The 17,785-nt window shown below is 34.2% G+C and overlaps 1 protein-coding gene across 2 annotated transcripts in view; it reads left to right on the forward strand.

Moving 5' to 3' along the window:
* The window catches only part of RASA2 (RAS p21 protein activator 2), a 121,667-nt gene that overhangs the window by 81,100 nt on the left and 22,782 nt on the right, over positions 1–17,785 (forward strand). The window contains exons 10-19 of one of the 2 annotated variants that reach the window (XM_064378751.1): positions 2,929–3,085; positions 3,438–3,586; positions 4,607–4,721; positions 5,142–5,216; positions 5,931–6,054; positions 8,358–8,464; positions 11,689–11,772; positions 12,425–12,502; positions 16,674–16,747; positions 17,329–17,438. In XM_064378751.1, the coding sequence (XP_064234821.1) occupies positions 2,929–3,085; positions 3,438–3,586; positions 4,607–4,721; positions 5,142–5,216; positions 5,931–6,054; positions 8,358–8,464; positions 11,689–11,772; positions 12,425–12,502; positions 16,674–16,747; positions 17,329–17,438 (1,073 nt within the window). The remainder of the gene's footprint in view (positions 1–2,928; positions 3,086–3,437; positions 3,587–4,606; positions 4,722–5,141; positions 5,217–5,930; positions 6,055–8,357; positions 8,465–11,688; positions 11,773–12,424; positions 12,503–16,673; positions 16,748–17,328; positions 17,439–17,785) is intronic. The other variant, XM_064378752.1, reaches the window with a different exon arrangement.

Consider the following 17,785-nt stretch of genomic DNA (forward strand, 5'->3'; position numbering starts at 1 on the left):
GACTAATAGGCTCAGAACTCATTTATAAATGTGTATATATGCACACATTTATAAAAATCTGTATAAAATTATATAAGCCTGAAGAAAATAGAGAAGGGTCCATAGTAGGTAGTTAACAGGTTCCTAAGAGAAGCGGAGGTGCAGAATGATAATGTTTTGAAGATAAGAAAAAAGATAAGAGAAAACCAAAGTTAAAAATGAAGAAAACTAAAAAGTTCCTTAAAAAAACAAAAGCACTGATTTGATGACATGTTTATATATGTATGCATTATTACCTATTTGTCTATATGTAACAAGAATTTTAAAATTTTAAATAAAGAAGATACTGGTTCAAAGAGTAATGAAAATAATAAGTGGTAGTCTACACAGGTTCTTTCTTGGTTCTTGAAGTTTGAGCTTTGCTACAAAAATAATCTCCATTTAGTTGCTTTTGTCTACCCTACAGTGTTTGTTAATGGCAAGTCCAATTTTGTAAATTTAATTTGGGGTTATTTCTGAAAATACATTTGGTGGGCAATATGATGATACGCCACAGGAAAAAAATATATGCAGGTAAATATTTATAAATAAATTACCTTAATATATTCTAATTGTGATAGTTTCTGCAGCGTAATTTAAAATTATGCTACTTTCAGTGTCCAAATAAGGATGTTATCAGTATTACTATTGAGTATCTGGCTGCACATAGTAACTTTTCAAATAATTTTGTTTTAGAATGTACTCATAAAAGACATATATAGTAGTTTTTCTGCAGTTTAGTTTCTGGTTATAGTTAAGTGAAGCAAAGATTCACTATTTTATATACAGTGCAAGAACATACCTTTTTAAAACAATGAATTATTGAAGAATAAGAATACAGTTAGGTTTTTTCCTAGAGGTTTTTAGATATTTTGCTTTAATGGAATAAAGGGGATGAATTATTTGTAATTGGCATATTATTTTAGAGAAATAATTTTTTAAGAGTTTAAACAATATTTTAAATCCTGTAACTCCCATGATATCTTGAATGAGTAGCAAACTTTTTTTTTCCAGTCCTAGAAAGATATATTTTGGCTAAGGCGCAGCAATTCTGAATTTTTAATGTCCAAATTAATTGAGTTCAATTGTGTTTGCAAACTTAGGCTACTATAAGAGTAAAAATTGCCTTTCTCTAAACCTGATAGAGTCTAGAAAAAAAAAGATATTTACACTAACAACAAATCGTAAATTTCAAATTTAGGCAAGCATACTGCTGAGTACCCTCCAAAAAAAGGAAATAAGAATTCTTGATTGTCATTGGTACTTAACAATTTTTATCAGCCTTCATCCAGTTTTGTTTTGTTTTTTAATTTTAGATTCAGGGGTACATGTGCAGGTTTGTTACATGGGTATATTGTATAATGCTGAGGTTTAGGCTTATAATCGTTTCACCCAAGTAGTGAACAAAGTATCCGATAATTTTTCAACTCCATTCTCCTGTCTCCCTCCCCACGTTTGGAACCCCCAGTGTCTATTGTTCCCATCTTTGTGTTCATGCATACCCAGTGTTTCGCTCTCACTTACAAGTGAGAACATATAGTATTTAGTTTTCTTTTTCTGCATTAATTCACATAGGGTAATAGCCTCCAGCTGCATCCATGTTGGCACAAAGGACACGATTTTGTTTTTTTATTTTATTTTTTTGAGACTGAGTCTTGCTCTGTCACCAGGCAAGAGCACAGTAGTGCAATCTCGGCTTACTGTAACCTCTGCCTCCCAGGTTCAAGCGATTGATTCTCTTGCCTCAGCCTCCCGAGTAGCTGGGACTGCAGGTGCATGCCACCATGCACAGCTAATTTTTGTATTTTTAGTAGAGACAGGGTTTCACCATGTTGGCCATCATGGTCTCAATCTCTTGTCCTCGTGATCCGCCCACCTCGGCCTCCCAAAGTGCTGGGATTATAGGCGTGAGCCACCACGCCCAGCTGATTTTGTTCTTTTTGTGACTGTGAACAAGATTAGTCTTCAGTTGATAATTGTTTACGCTAGATAATGGGTATGTGAGAGCTCAATATTCTCTTCTCTTTTGTTTGTGTTTTTAAATTCCCATGATAAAAAGGTTTTTTTTTGTTTGTTTGTTTTTTTAACTCTTAGATTTCTGGTTTTGGTCCTGCAAACTTCTCTTAAGTTTAAATTTTTGGATAAAGAATTTACTTTAAAACAAGATTACTTATGCATTTTGAGAGATCTTACCTTTTTTTTTTTTTTTTTTTTTTTTAATTCTTTTTGAGACAGTCTCACTCTGTCACACAGACTGGCCCAGATTGGAGTACAGTGGCAGGATCTCGGCTCACCACAACCTCTGCCTCCTGGATTCAAGTGATTCTCCTGCCTCAGCCTCCCAAGTAGCTGGTTTACAGGCACCTGTCACCATGCCTGGCTAATTTTTGTTTTTTTGGTAGAGACAGGGTTTCACCATGTTGGCCAGGCTGGTCTCAAACTCCTGACCCCAAGTGATCAGCCTGCCTCAGCCTCCTAAAGTGCTGAGATTACAGGCATGAGCCACTGAATCTGGACTGTCTTTTCTATTTTCAACTAAATGCTTCTTTCTTAAATTTAGTTGGTAAAAATGTATTTTTGATAATACATTGGATTTTAAATGTTTTACCTTTTATTATCATTTTTTTCTAAACCTGCAAGCTAATGAAACTCTTACTCAAATTTGAGATTTTAATTTCTGCATTATGTATGCTTTTTGTTTCCTGGATAAAAATGTACTGATAGCTTTCTAATCCAATATATAACCAATATGAGGCCTCTGAAGATTAGTAGCCTGCTACTTACGAAATTTCCTAACCGTAAATACTAAATTGACTTTTTTTGTTTAGTTTTTTTTATAGCTTAACTCAACTTGCCTCATTGGCTTGAATGTATTTCCATCACATGGAATCACTTATATTTTTACTTCAGGTACTTGCTACAACCAAGAGACAATGGAAACAAGTCATCCAAAACTGATGACCTGGGGTCTCTTCGATTAAATATATGTTATACAGAAGACTGCGTGCTTCCTTCAGAGTACTATGGTCCTTTGAAAACTTTGCTGCTAAAATCACCAGATGTTCAAGTATGTTAAGAATCTTAAGGATATGATTTAACACAAAATGGCTAAAATAATTCAATAAATGATAAGGAAAAGATTTCAGAATATCAAGTTTTATTAAAACAGTAAAAATTATATGTATACATATATATACACACACACACACACACATACACACGCACATTTCTATTTATCTGAACCAGAGTACTGTGATTCCAACGTATGCTCCAACAGTCATCTCTGATAAAAAATTTAGAAAATTACCCTGTACAACAGCTTTAGTCTCATTATTTCAGATATTTTTACAGGCTAGTGATTGAATAGTTAATAATGTTTCTTTGATTTTTGTACTTGTTTTCTGCCTTCCTATATTTAGCCAATATCTGCCTCAGCTGCTTACATTTTGAGTGAAATATGTCGAGATAAAAATGATGCTGTTTTGCCCCTTGTACGACTGCTGCTGCACCATGATAAACTTGTTCCTTTTGCCACTGCTGTGGCTGAATTAGACTTGAAGGATACACAGTAAGAGTTATATTTTATTAAATGTTAATTACATGTTCTTGAAATTGGACCTTAGTTTGACAGATTGTTTTGGTAGTCTGAGTTTTTTTGTATTGATCAGCCTTACTGTAGAGTAAGCTGAAAAGAAGTACTTAGCAAATAAAAGGCAGTTAAGCTATTAAACGATACTCACCTACCTAAGGACAATTAATGAAGGATGTTTTTCTTTAACTCGGGAGGAAATTTTATATGTTACTAATCTGCTTCTTAGTGTAATGATTCTTGTGTCACAAGTAAAAACACCAGAGCAGAAGTGTTTTTTTTCTTTATTCGTTATGTATCACCCTTATATGCATATATATGACATTCTAAAAAGCGATCAGGTGACTTCTTGTTCATATCAGAGTCTAACGTGGTTGTTTTTTTTACACACACAGACATACATGTACTCCACATTTTTGGTTCACAAATATGATTTACCTTTTTTTAAAAATACCTGTGTGTGTGTGTGTGTGCGTGCGTGTGTGTGTGTTGGGTTTTTTGTTTGTTTTTAAGATGGAGTCTCGCTCTTTCGCCCAGGCTGGAGTACAGTAGTGTGATCTTGGCTCACTTCAGCCTCTGCCTCCTGGGTTCAAGAGATTCTCCTGCCTCAGCCTCCTGAGTGGTTGGGATTACAGGCACTCGCCACCACGCCCAGCTCATTTTTGTATTTTTAGTAGAGATGGGGTTTTAGCGTGTTGGCCAGGCTAGTCTCAAACTCCTGACTTCCCCAAGTGATCCACTTGATTCACACCCCCAAAGTGCTGGATTACAGGCATGAGCCAGCACACCTGACCATTATTTTAATATATTTTTGTTAACTTTGAAAAACCTAATGGCAGCAAGCTTTTAGATAAATGGTAAAAATTATTAAAATTATGCCTTCTAGTATGTCTTACCTGTTTCAACTAAATGCTTCTTTCTTAAATTGGTCAAGTATGTTATATTATTGGTTTCACAACCTTTGTTTACTACACTTGGTTTCATCTCTTTCTATTTCAGAGATGCAAACACAATTTTTAGAGGAAATTCCTTGGCTACCCGATGTCTGGATGAGATGATGAAAATAGTGGGAGGGCACTACCTGAAAGTAACATTAAAACCTATTCTAGATGAGGTACAGAATTTATTTCCAACAATGACTTTGTGGCTTATGATAGTGGCTGTTTTATCAAGTGATGTATTCATGCGAAGGATTCATTCATTCATGTGTTACTGAAAAAAATAAGACTGAACACTTTAGAAGCACATTATTTACTTCTCTGTCAATGGATTTTTACCTAAAGGGTACAGTATAGTGTAAAAACATTATTTCTTTGTTATGGGATTTCTATTTTAGCTAGAGTTTCAAATATATGACAAATACTTTTTGATATAGCATTTTAGAAAATTGTATATGTTATCCCTGGATGGGGGTTTTACACTTTGTTACAACTTAAATTTCTGTAATTAACTTTTATTATCAGAAAAATAATAGTTCTTTTCATTTTGTCAGATTACTTAGAAAAGAGAATTAACTGAAAAAATTATTTTTCAGATATGTGACTCCTCAAAATCCTGTGAAATCGATCCTATTAAATTGAAAGAGGGAGATAATGTAGAAAATAATAAGGTGAGTCCTTGCTATGTTCATATTTATATTGCATTAAAATTGGTCTTAATGGTGTACACTTCTCCCACTTATGTTAAAATAAAGCCGTATGGGGGGAAGCAATGCTGTTTATTCTTTACATAAGCCTTTACTATTAGCAGCATTTCCTAGGATTAGTTTTTAGAATGTTATTTCCTCAGTAGTTTCACTTTATTTTTGTTCTTGTCTCTTTAGTAACAATAGTGAATGGAAGCTATAGCTACAGTTGCAGCCCCTATTCTGGCCATTCCTTTGGGCTCAAACTGATCAGCCTAAGTGACACAGTGACTTGATCAGTCAGTAGTTTCAGTGGCCTCTGAAAAAACAGTGACTATGTTAGGGTCACAGATTTTTATTGCAGTGGATAATAGTGTCAACAGTGTCCTTGTGCTTGTGTATCTGAGGTTTTTTGTTTTTTTTTTTTTTCCTTTTGGATCATTTTATTCCCTGTTGCTTCTTGTGAGGTTTATTCATAGATTCACCTCTTATGCCTAGCAAATCTAAATTTAATTTATTAAGTCAGTATACACGTTTGTTCTTTAACTGAATGAGTTTGGAAAAGGGAAACAATGCTTTAAAAAGTATTAGGTAGTAACTATCTAATAAATCTCATCTTCATTACATTTTTCTTTCATGAAGGCTATTAAAGATGTGTGAACATCAAAATCTTAATGTTTACCTTTTTAAATCCTGCAGGAAAATCTGCGCTACTACGTAGACAAGTTATTCAATACAATTGTAAAATCAAGTATGAGCTGCCCCACTCTAATGTGTGATATCTTTTATTCTCTGAGGCAGATGGCTACTCAGAGATTTCCTAGTAAGTGCCTTGTTTTACTAAAACATGCCATTTCTTTTTCTTTGACTTTTGTTTAGATATTAATTACATATTTGGTTTGTGTGAGATATTTCAGGTTTTTAAGTACAATCTTCAGTTTTTCAAAATGGTTCTAGCTTTCTCATAAGAAATCGGATTTATTTTTCTTGAAATCTCAAAAATACATATTTCATTTTATTTCAGTATAATACAACTTTATACAAAGAGCAAATCAAAATCACCATTAGATTTAAGAAAGACAAAAATTTAGAACTGTGACATTATATAAATAAGCATTTATATCCGATGCTTATGAGAGTTAAAAATAAAAATACCTTTAGTATTTATGGCAACTGTCTTTTCCAGCTGCATGCATTCAGATAGTGAGACTATTTTGATCCATAAAATTAACTAGATTTGACAGTTTGAGAATGCTAATAAGGTTTTGGTGGTGAGAGATTTTTACAGAAATGATCTTAGATATTAGAAACCTTTCTGTTGCAACATATGTAGCGTTTTGAGGTACCATTTATTAGTAACTGGCATTTTTAATTTTGAAAAAGTAGCTATGTCAAGATTTTGCTTAGAAACATTTCATAAAATTAAGAGTTACTGTCCCTGTTAATACTTAGAATTATTCACATTTTAATGTATCTCGGAAAAGTAAATAAACTTGCTATAGCTAGCTTTCCAGATCTATCTATAATGGGGGAGGTAGTGGGTAGGAGGGTAAGATTAGGCAGGTACTTAAATTATTAGTTTTAACCAGCTGTGCAAAACTGTGAGTTTATTTCTGTAACCATCTGAAGAGATTTTGTAGCTTTATCATGTTCTTTTAAGCTTGTGCTCACCCTGTGCACGCATATGTACAGTTAACTGCCTTTTTGCTAAATTGACCCATTACCAAATTAGTGGAGCTATCTGACTAACATCTAGATAAATTCAAATCTAAATGTCTTTGCTAATTATAGTTTCAAATAAGAAGACTATATCTAATCTTCATAACAAAAATAAGGGGAACTAGAGACACACAGAAAGGTGAAATCCTCATTGAAATTATATTTTTGAATAGTTAGGTCATGATAACCATATTGACTACTTAGTAACACACACAGTATTAGCCTGCATTATCTCCTATTCTCATTTTCACAAAACCACATGAGATAGGTACTACTTCCACTAGGTGTGAAACTAAGGTTTAGAGAAGCTGAGTAACTTTACCAAGGTCTATGACATGGTCACAGGCAAGCAGGGCCTCAAACCTGGGCCTGGTCTACTCCAAAGCACATGCTGCCATTCACTGTACTCTACACTAACTGGTGATCTTGGCCTTAAATCTGCTTTAGCTGTTTAATTCTTGTTTGTATAAATGATCTTAAACACTTTATGTTATTAGATACATGCAGATGTATCTCCTTAGTTATGTTTTTGTGAACTTAACATGGTCTTCATATCCTCACTAGACTATAGTAGTGACAGTTTTGTTGCCATAAGTGTTTCATATTCTCTTGTTTTTGTCGTTCTTACTACCCTAGAAGACTGGGGAATGGAGGGGTGGGAGGGCAGGGCAGACAGCACGTAGAAAACAGATATTATTAAACAATGACAAATTAAACAACTTGTTGATGGTCATCTACTGAATGAATTAGAAGAGTTAAAACTCGAAACAAACCCAAAGATTCCCTCACCACCTGCTTCACCACCATCTGTCTGATTGTTGGGTAAAGTTGACTCCAGTCCAAAACGAAAATTGTAGGTGAATGATCAAAGCCACAAGTAGTCTTCAGTTCATCTGCATTTTTATTTATGGACTATTGATAGCTTTTTTAAAGTAAATATTTCTGCCTAATTATTTTTGTTGCATAACCTTTGAAATTAAGATTTAGGGGGGAGGAGGTGGGAATTGAAACAAGAACCTAAGACTGAAAGCAGCCTTGTATCCTACTCTTAAGGGATGATTCATTGTTACCACTAGGTAGTGCTAGATACTACTTTTATTTTTGTTGTAATTTCAGCAGTGTCTTCTTGCAGATAAGGAAAGAGGTATTTTTCAAATTAAATTATTTCTGAAAAACTAGCAGCTTTGCCTTTTTTCATATTATTCCTTATTTCTTTTGGATTTTTTTAATCATAGTATTTTTTCTTTTAATTTAGTCATAAACATCACGATCATTTCATCACCTCAGTACTTACTAGACAAATTATGTTGCTCTGCTAGTTTGCACGTCTTTTCTATATTTTTTTATCATCTTTGTTTTTTAATTAAGTGTTTTTGTGCATGACATTTCACCATTTTTTTCCTGCAGATGACCCTCATGTTCAGTATTCTGCAGTGAGCAGCTTTGTATTTCTTCGTTTCTTTGCTGTAGCCGTAGTATCACCTCATACTTTTCATTTGCGACCTCATCATCCAGTAAGTGTTTGTTCTTCTGAAAGCTTTATTCCATTTTTTAAATTTTTGTTAAAATGAAGAAAAGATAAAATAAACCAATTTCACTGGGCTGTATTTTCTTATAACTGATACTTAAATTTACTCAGCATTTTTCTTGGCCATTTCAGTCTTTCAAGAGAGGCTAATCTATTTTTTGTTGTTAAAAGATGTTATACAAGAGTGATAAAAGGTTAATTACTGAAGCTTTGATGAGTACAAAGGGGATTTATTATATTTTTCCATCTGTGACTGTGTGTGTTTGTAAATTTCCATAAGATTTTTTTTTTCATTAGTTACAGGTTTCATTTTGATAGGTTTTTTATTCAAATAAAATCTGCTTTCCTGATTTATTAAAATAGTTTAATTTTGCAGATATTTTTAAATTTCACAGAAATTTGAAGAGGCTCTTTTCTCTGAGAAAGACATCTACAAGAGAAATTTCATTTAATTTAGAAACAGCATCTAAGATAGAATAGTGGCAATGAAACTGACAGCGTATAACTAGAAAAATATTAAATGGCAGGTGCACTGGATAAGCATTAACAGTAAAAACAGAAAAAGAAACCAAGAATGCAGTATAGTGAAAGGTGTAGGAACTTTTATTGGAACATAACTTGTTAAATATATTGGTATTTTTACTTTTTATTCACCCGAGGTAATACTGTAAACATAGGAGATTTAAAACTTTTTTAAGCATATAATCTTTGTTCTGCAGTCCTATTTAATTATTAAAAATGTAAATCTCCACTGCATAGATTTACATGTTTACTTCTTTTTAAAATTCTTTATTATTTTTGCTATACTTCTGATTCCTTCTTATATGGTTTATTTTGGCTTATATGATTCTTTAAGCTTTTATGTTCCAAATACTTTATAATCATATCTAATTGCTCTTAGTTGCTGATTGGTAAAATAAATAATAATAATAGCCCACATTTATTTAGTGCTTTGTATTAGGCTTTGTTCTAACTACTTTATGTTTTAACTTATTTGGTCTCCTAGCAATCCTATGAGGTAAATTCTGTTATCATCCACATTTGCAGATAAGGAAATCACAATACAGTAACTTTTCCAAGCTCACACAATGGACAAATTATGATTTGATCTTACTCAGTTTGAGCTGGATTAAACTGGAATTCAAATTCAGTCAGTCTTTATCAGCTGTGAGCTTAATCCTATCCCTTCCAACCTCTTAGGCCAACATATGTTCAAGTACCTATAATGTATCATCTCATGCTCAGTACTGGAGATGCAGTGATGAATAAGATACTCTTTTCCCTTAGGAAACTCACAGTCAAGAGGAATTGTTCATTAAATAGTGTAGGGAAAACACATGAGTTTTAGAGTTAAACCAGGTTCTGAGTACCCATTTCTCCTCTCAATGACTACATGACATTGATGCTCACTTAACTTTGTGAGAACTGAATAGAACCATATTGCAGGGGCAGCACCACGCCCTTTCTTGCCAAAGAATAAATGGCCTGTGAGTAGCCCCAGCAGAGAGTGGGCCAGTGTCCTTTTGTTCACAGGGCCGTCCATTCTGTGGCTTTGTTACTAAAGCTGCATAGAACTCTGAGGCAATGAAAGTGTGGTAGCAACATTCTGGACATAAACAGAACTCCTACTTCTGAACTTGTGAGTCTGCCTTGTATTCATACTTGAATATGTATATTCCTGTAACAGATGTTGGTGGATACTTAGGTTGGTTCCATGGCTTTGTTATTTTAAATAATGCTGCAAGAAACATGAGTGCAGGTGCCAGGACATCTTTAAGAATATTATTTTCTTCAAAGGCAGAGAATTGTAGGGACCTTTTATAGATATAATGAAATCCCAGATGTTACAGCTAAGATATTTTCTGAATAACCTTAATTGAGGTGTGTATCTGTTTCATAAGTATATCATAATGATCATATCCCAAACATCCCTTCTTTTCCAGATTGCCTTATATTCTGGTCATCTCTTCCCCTTCACATTCATTGCCTGTTTTCAATGGAGGGGGCGAGATACTAAAATATTAAGGAATGTGAGCCAAAAATTAAACTAAAGCTTTTCTGAATCTAAATTTTTCTGGATATATCTTTAGAAGCAAGATATTGTTTACTTGAATCCTTAAAACATAAAAATGGACTGTGTTTTGATAGAAACTTCACACAAATGTATGGATTGGTGAAAATTCAGCAGGGTATTTAAGCATTTAAGATATGTTCATTTTGTCTATGTAAATTATATCTCAATTTAAAAAAAAATGGAACAAAGATTACTGAGGGAACACCATTTAGTCAATTTTATATGCTCCTATATATTACTTCTTTCAGATAGATAGGCCTGAAAAACATCTTGGATAATAGACCCAAATAGTCACCCTCTGGTAAGATCCAAAACGAACTAGGTGACTTCACATTTCCTAAGCTGAATTTAGGTCTTTGTGTCCCTGGTGAAAAGAGTTAATTGCAGAAGCCATTTAAAGTATTGAATATGTTAAGTGGTGAGCTGAGCACAGAAAATTTGGAACACCTAAAACTGCCATTTTAAGTTATAAGGTAGTAAAGTAGATGCCTTTGACATTCCAGAAGTGAATATAATTTGTCAGGTAATTTAAGGTGCATACTGTACAAAACAACTTATATATAATATTGATAAAATTATGGGTTTTGGCCAGGTGCAGTAGCTCGTGTCTGTAATCTCAGCACTTTGGGAGGCTGAGGCGGGCTGATCACCTGAAGTCAGGAGTTCAAGACCAGCCTGGCCAACATGGCAAAACCCTGTCTCTACTAAAAATACCAAAATTAGCCAGGCGTGGTGGCAGGCACTTATAATCCCAGCTACTCAGGGGGCTGAGACAGGAGAATTGCTTGAATCCAGGACATGGAGGTTGCAGTGAGCCGAGATCACACCACTGCCCTCCAGCCTGGGCAACAAAGCGAGACTCTGTCTCACAAAAGAAACAAAAAAATTATGGCTTTTAAAAGCACTACATCTTCATTAATTACTTTGGGAAGAATTGTCTAGTATATGTGGCTTCTTTAGTCTCTTAATTCCTTAGTCCAGTGAGTTGTACCCAGCCTTAGCTAGATTTTAACTGTGTGTGGTTTGAATGTTTTTGAGTCATTGTTTTACAGCAATGTAGTCCATTTATTCTACTTTTTTATAGAAATTATTTTCTTGAAAACTTAGTAGTTTTGGTCTTTTTTTACATTCTTTAGGATGCACAGACAATTAGAACATTAACTCTCATTTCAAAAACTATTCAAACTTTGGGAACCTGGGGGAGTCTATCCAAAAGCAAGGTAAGTCTTTACATCTTTTATTTTTTCACATTTCTAAATGTTGTTACATCCTGTGATCCTTTCTCCTTGACTTACCTTCTTCCAAATTAAAAACAAAGCAAAACAAAATAAATACGCACACACACACATACAGACACAATAGCTGTCTTTGAAGTAGATGCTCTTTTAGTCACCTGTTAAAGAGGACAGTTTCAGAGGCTGGGCATGGTGACTTGTGTCTTTAATCCCAAGAAGCTGAAGCAGGAAGATCACTTGAGGCCAGGAGTTCAAGGCTGTAGTGCATGATGATGGCACCTGAGAATAGCCACTGCACTCTAGTCCCAGCAACATAGCAAGACTCTATCTCTAGAAAATTTTTAAAAAATCGGTTTAATGAGAACATTAAAAAAAAAGAAAAACCGGATAGTTACATGTAAACTGCTAAATCTGAGGTAGGGAGAGCCTAGTGAGGAGGTGCAGGATGATCTGTCTGCCTGCCTGTGCCATAATCGCATGACAGCTTTGAAAGAAGTCTTCCACTCCAAGCCCTGTATTTCTCTGGAAATATATAATTGAGTCCTTTTAGGCCTTAATCCTCAGCTTAAAAATGCAGTTCATTCTTTTCTTAATTCTCTATTTAACACATGTAAACCCTGTGTTTGTTTTTTCTTAGTCAAGTTTCAAAGAGACATTCATGTGTGAATTTTTCAAAATGTTTCAAGAAGAAGGATATATTATAGCAGTTAAAAAGGTATGATTGTTTTATTCTGGAATTGTTAATATTTCTTTCATATAGCATAGGGGAAATAATATTTTATATATATTATTCTTATGACTCAATCCCCAGTTTAAATAATACTGTTTAAACTGTTTGTCAAAAAGACTTCCTTTTTCTTTTTCCTTCTTATACAAAGCTGTGTTTTTCAGCTTTGAAAATACCAGACTTGTATAAAAAGAAGTTTTAAAAACAGCTACTTTTGCCAGTACCTTAGAAACACAAGTTACAGAAGTCTACGGTTTGGATTTCTCAAAGTGACGTTATAGGCTTTGGGGGCCAGATAGTTGTTGATTGTGAGGGGCTGGCTTATGCGTTACAGGATATTTAGCAGCATCCCTGGCCTCTACCCCTTAGATCTAAGAAGTATGCATCCTGCTTTGACAGCCAAACATGCCTCCAGGTATTGCCAAATGTTCTTTGAGGGACAGAATTGCCTCTGGTTGAGAACCACTGGTCTCTAGGGGTAAAGGTTTTGTGTGGTGTCTGATGTATAGTGGACACTTAATTGCCATAGTAAAAAAATACATATATTATTGAACATTTAATAAACAATACAAATTTATGGTAGTAACCTGAGGAAAGTTACTATAAATTTACAAAAGCCTGTAGTATATGATATCCTAACACGAGGCCTGCAGCATACAAAAATCACTGTACTTAGAAGTTGAGAATGTTTTGAAAGGATCTTTAATTCCTTGGGTCTTTAGTCCTGAATCATCTAAACAAAATATAGCATTATTGTAAAACCCCGAAAACTTAAAAAGAAAAGTTACCTTTGAAGTACTCTACCCTATATAGTCTAGAAGGTAAGAATTTTTTTTTAAAAAAAGGAAAGAGATGAATTATATCTAAACTGGGCCTGAAGAAGGTACTATCACAATCTTAACTTAATGAATCCAAATTAACAAAGCCAAATGTTAAATACTTCATTCAATTTCTGTACTATGATTAGCAGTTGGTCGCTATAGTATTTTGTTGAGGTATATGCTTGGGTCTTTTTTTATACTTAGGATTCTTACAGAGACTTAGTAAGTGAAAATGTTGATTTAAAAAAATAAAATCCATTGGAATATTTTTCATCTAGAATAGTGCCTGTTTAACCAGAATTTTTTTTAAGCAGCCATTAAAGGCTTTTGAGGAGAAAGTCTTTCAAAAGAATAGGCAAAGAAAAAGCTGCCCTTTTATTTTTAGGACATTGTTGAAACACTTGTGGGATACTGTAGGCAGACTTTTATTGGCAAGATTATGATGTACTGTCTTTTGTTTGGGGGTTGTTTTTCCATGTTTTGTGACCTAGACTATGGTAGCATCTGATTTTTTTCCCCGATATAATCAGAATGTGTAGAGTTGATAATGTCAGTGGAGAAAGTATTTAAGGGTTCCAGGAGTTTAATCTGTTCCAGATCTGCCCTGAGTCACCCACTCACATTCTAATTGACTGTCGCCATAGGATGCCTCTCAGACTTGGTTCTAGGTTCCTAAGCTGGCATAGGATATTTTGCCTTAATATCCTAGTTTCCTTTATTATTTAGTAGTTGCAACTGGATATGTGCAGTGCTATAAATTGCAAAAGCTTGTGAAGCTCAATTTATCATTTTATATTGGCCCTCTGACCAGTGACATTTACTATTGATGCAGAAGAAAACAGAGTAGAACTCTGAATTTTACCCTATTTCCTGCAGATTTTAGAAAGGATAACCTGGATAGTTTTATAAACAAGGTGACCATATAATTTGATGTCTAAATCAGAACACTTCTAAGAGTGAAAAATACTATTAGTGATTATTCTGGGATAAGAAGAAGAGTCCTGTTAGGGATGATCCTGAGCAAACTATAGGTTACCTTGCCTATAGTCCATCTTAATTACTGGGTTTTTTTTTTTTTTTCCACTTTATATCTCTGTATTTACCCCATGGATTTTTAAGAATTATTATAAATAAATTAATGGCTGGACAAAGTGGCTCATGCCTTTAATCCCAGAACTTTGGGAGGCTGAGGTGGGCGAATCACCTACTGATGTTGTGGTAGGGTATTTCTTCAGTTGGACACTTGTACCTGCATCACCCACATATAATGCAAAAGGAACTCTGTTCTTATTCTTTCACTTACCAGTATTTCCTCCCAGCAAACTAGAAATAAACATTCTATTTGAAAACCTCTAACTCTGGGCTCTGGCGGGCAATTATCAGCCAGTCTTAGGAGAAAATGGCTGTGCCTACAAATTGCACTTCAGAATAAGCACTGGAGCCTCAATATCATCCTTATAGGAATGTGTTTTGTTTTTGTTTAAGTCCTAAGTAGAACAACGTACGAAAGTATAAAGGAAAAAGCAAAGAAATTCAGACTGTCTCTGAGTTTCTGAGTTTGTAATATCCACCTAATGAACTAAACCAATGGATAGCTCATTTAGGGGGCAAAATAGGATAGTATTTAAGAACAAGAATTTTTCCTCAAGATCAAGGTAATGGTAGATAAAAAAAAAGAAAGAAAATAATTGTTTCTTGAACTGCTAATTTCCCTTTCCCATGAAGAGACAGCCAAATACTAAAAAGTCCTTGGCCAAAGTAGCATATTTATGAAGCTAAATGTCCTTCACTGGCTGACTTGTCATTGCTAAAGATGGATACTGCAAATTTCCTTGAGTCACCACATTTCCACATTCTCCATGGAAAGTTTATAAATGGTGATTAGATTTCCAGGTTATCCCAGAGAATCTCTTTACACTTCAGTCATGACTGTGAAATACCATCTCTCAGAGCTAAAGTCACTTATATGTAATAGAAGTTGGCAAACTCTTTTCTGTAAATGGATAGTGAGAAATTATTTTAGGCTTTGCTGATCACATAAGGTCTCTGCCATATAGTCTTTGATTTCACAACCCTTTAAAAATGTAACAGTTAGAGGTTGAATATCCTTTATCAAAAATGCTTGAGACCAGAATTGTTTTGGATTTTGGATTTTTTCAAATTTTGGAATACTTTCTGTCTCTCTCTCTCTCTCTCTCCCCCCTCTTATTTTTTTTAACTGGTTGAGCATGCCTAATCTGGAAATCCAAAATTTGAAATCCAGAATGCTCCAGCAAGCATTTCCTTTAAATATCCTGTTGGCACTCAAAAGTTTTGAGTTTTGGAGCATTTGGGATTTTCAGATTAGAGATGTTCAACCTGTATTCTTTTGGGCCTTACCAAAAACAGACTACAGGTCAAACTTGGCCCTCTGGGCCATACTTTGGTGATCCTTAACCTATAATAAAAGTTCACAATCTTATATGTAAAATCATTGGGACCAAAAGTATTTCAGAATTCAGTTTTTCAGAGTTTCAAAAGGGAATCAGTATATACTATACGTAACACTCCCCAGCAGAGCCTAGGGTAGCACACCGCAATCAAATACCTTAATTCTTATAGCACAATGCATGAATACTTACAGTAAGATAAGTACAGACTATAAATAGCCTTATACTAGTTCAGGTTAAGTTATACCCCTAAATGAGGACTTAAAATCAAAGACAAGATTTAAAAACTTTGTATTAGAGCTTTATATGTTTCAGTATTTCAGTTAAGGAATTGTGGATTGAATTATTTCTACAAGAAAATATGTTCTTGGTTTTAAGTAACTTAAGAACAAAGTTTTAGGCCGGGCACAGTGGCTCACACCTGTAATCCCAGCACTTTGGGAAGCTGAGGCAGGTAGATCACTTGAGGCCAGGATTTCGAGACTAGCCTGGCCAACATGGTGTAATCCTGTCTCTACTAAAAATACAAAAAATTAGATGGACGTGGTGACACACACCTATAATCCCAGCTACTTGGGAAGCTGAGGCATGAGAATCACTTGAACCTGGAAGGGAGAGGTTGCAGTGAGCCAAGATTGTGCCACTGCACCTCCAGCCTGGGCAACAGAATGAGACTCTGTCCCAAAAATAATTAATTAATTAATTAATTAAAACTTTTATAATACTTGTCATTTATAAATTAGGGATTTCCTTTGTAATTAAATATGTGTTTTGTTTTCTAAATTATTGTTATGTATATTCCTTAACAATGAAGAATTTCCTGTTATAATCAATGACATGGAAGATAAACTGAATGTTTTGTAATGTATGTTATCACACAGTGTAATATTTGCCCATTTCCCCATTTAGTTCTTGGATGAAATTTCATCTACTGAAACTAAAGAGTCCAGTGGTACGAGCGAGCCTGTGCATCTGAAAGAAGGGTAATTTAATGAAATTAGAATGAAAATCATTTATCAGTATATATATTAAGTAAGTACAAAGAATATGGGTCTAAGAGTGAGGAGATCTGCGTTCGTGTTCTGTGTTAGAACTGCCAAAATTATCAGTCAGGTAAGTCACCCTTACTGTCTTACAAACTTGATGGCAGAGAAGTATGATTTCCTGTGTATACAGTCCTAGAGTTGTTTTGCGATTATAGTGAGATGATAGGTATTTGGAGTACTTTAAAAAAGTAATAGCACTATTCAGTCTTAATGTAAAGTGTTTATTATTAGAAGTTAATGGGGGGCAGGGATCACTCATTTGGCCCTTTTTTATTCTGTATAGCACAGTTAAAAATATTAAATTAAAACAAAAAAAGAAAAATATTAAATTAATTAAAGACTTTATTCCTTTAGTATGGCCAAAATAAATACAACAGTCATGGATGGCAAAAACATTTTTACATTTTTAATATAACTTTACACAACTGTTCATGTCATTTAAAATTAAAGGATACTTCTTTGTTTTGGATTAACTTTTAATTTTTATAGCTAAATGTTTACATCTGTTATTTTGGCAGTGAGATGTATAAAAGAGCTCAGGGAAGAACTCGAATTGGAAAAAAGAATTTTAAGAAACGATGGTTCTGCTTAACAAGTAGAGAGCTCACCTACCACAAACAGCCAGGTAGTTGTGTTTATGCTTTATTGTGGGGTTTTTCCTGGTTCTTGGTGAAGGTTTCTTTGTTGCTTAATGTGACTCTAGTGAATCCTTTCAGTAATATTACTATAATTTATGATGTCTTACACTGATACATACATACTAAGAATGAAAAACATATTTGACAGTAACCCCACGTTTATTATGTTTTTCTCACATTAAATTTCTTGAGTTTCTGAAAATGGTGTTCCTTCAGTGTGCTTTGTATTCTAAAAATCCATAGTTATCTGTACTGTTATTTATCAAAGAGCAACAGCCAAACCTTTTAGAACATGGAAGTTTATTTAACTCTCAGAGGCAAAATTAGCAAGTTTCAA

Source organism: Aotus nancymaae, unplaced genomic scaffold (genome assembly GCF_030222135.1).
Source record: "Aotus nancymaae isolate 86718 unplaced genomic scaffold, 86718_ANA_hifiasm-v0.15.2.pri h1tg000019l, whole genome shotgun sequence".
NCBI classification, from domain to species: Eukaryota; Metazoa; Chordata; class Mammalia; order Primates; family Aotidae; genus Aotus; species Aotus nancymaae.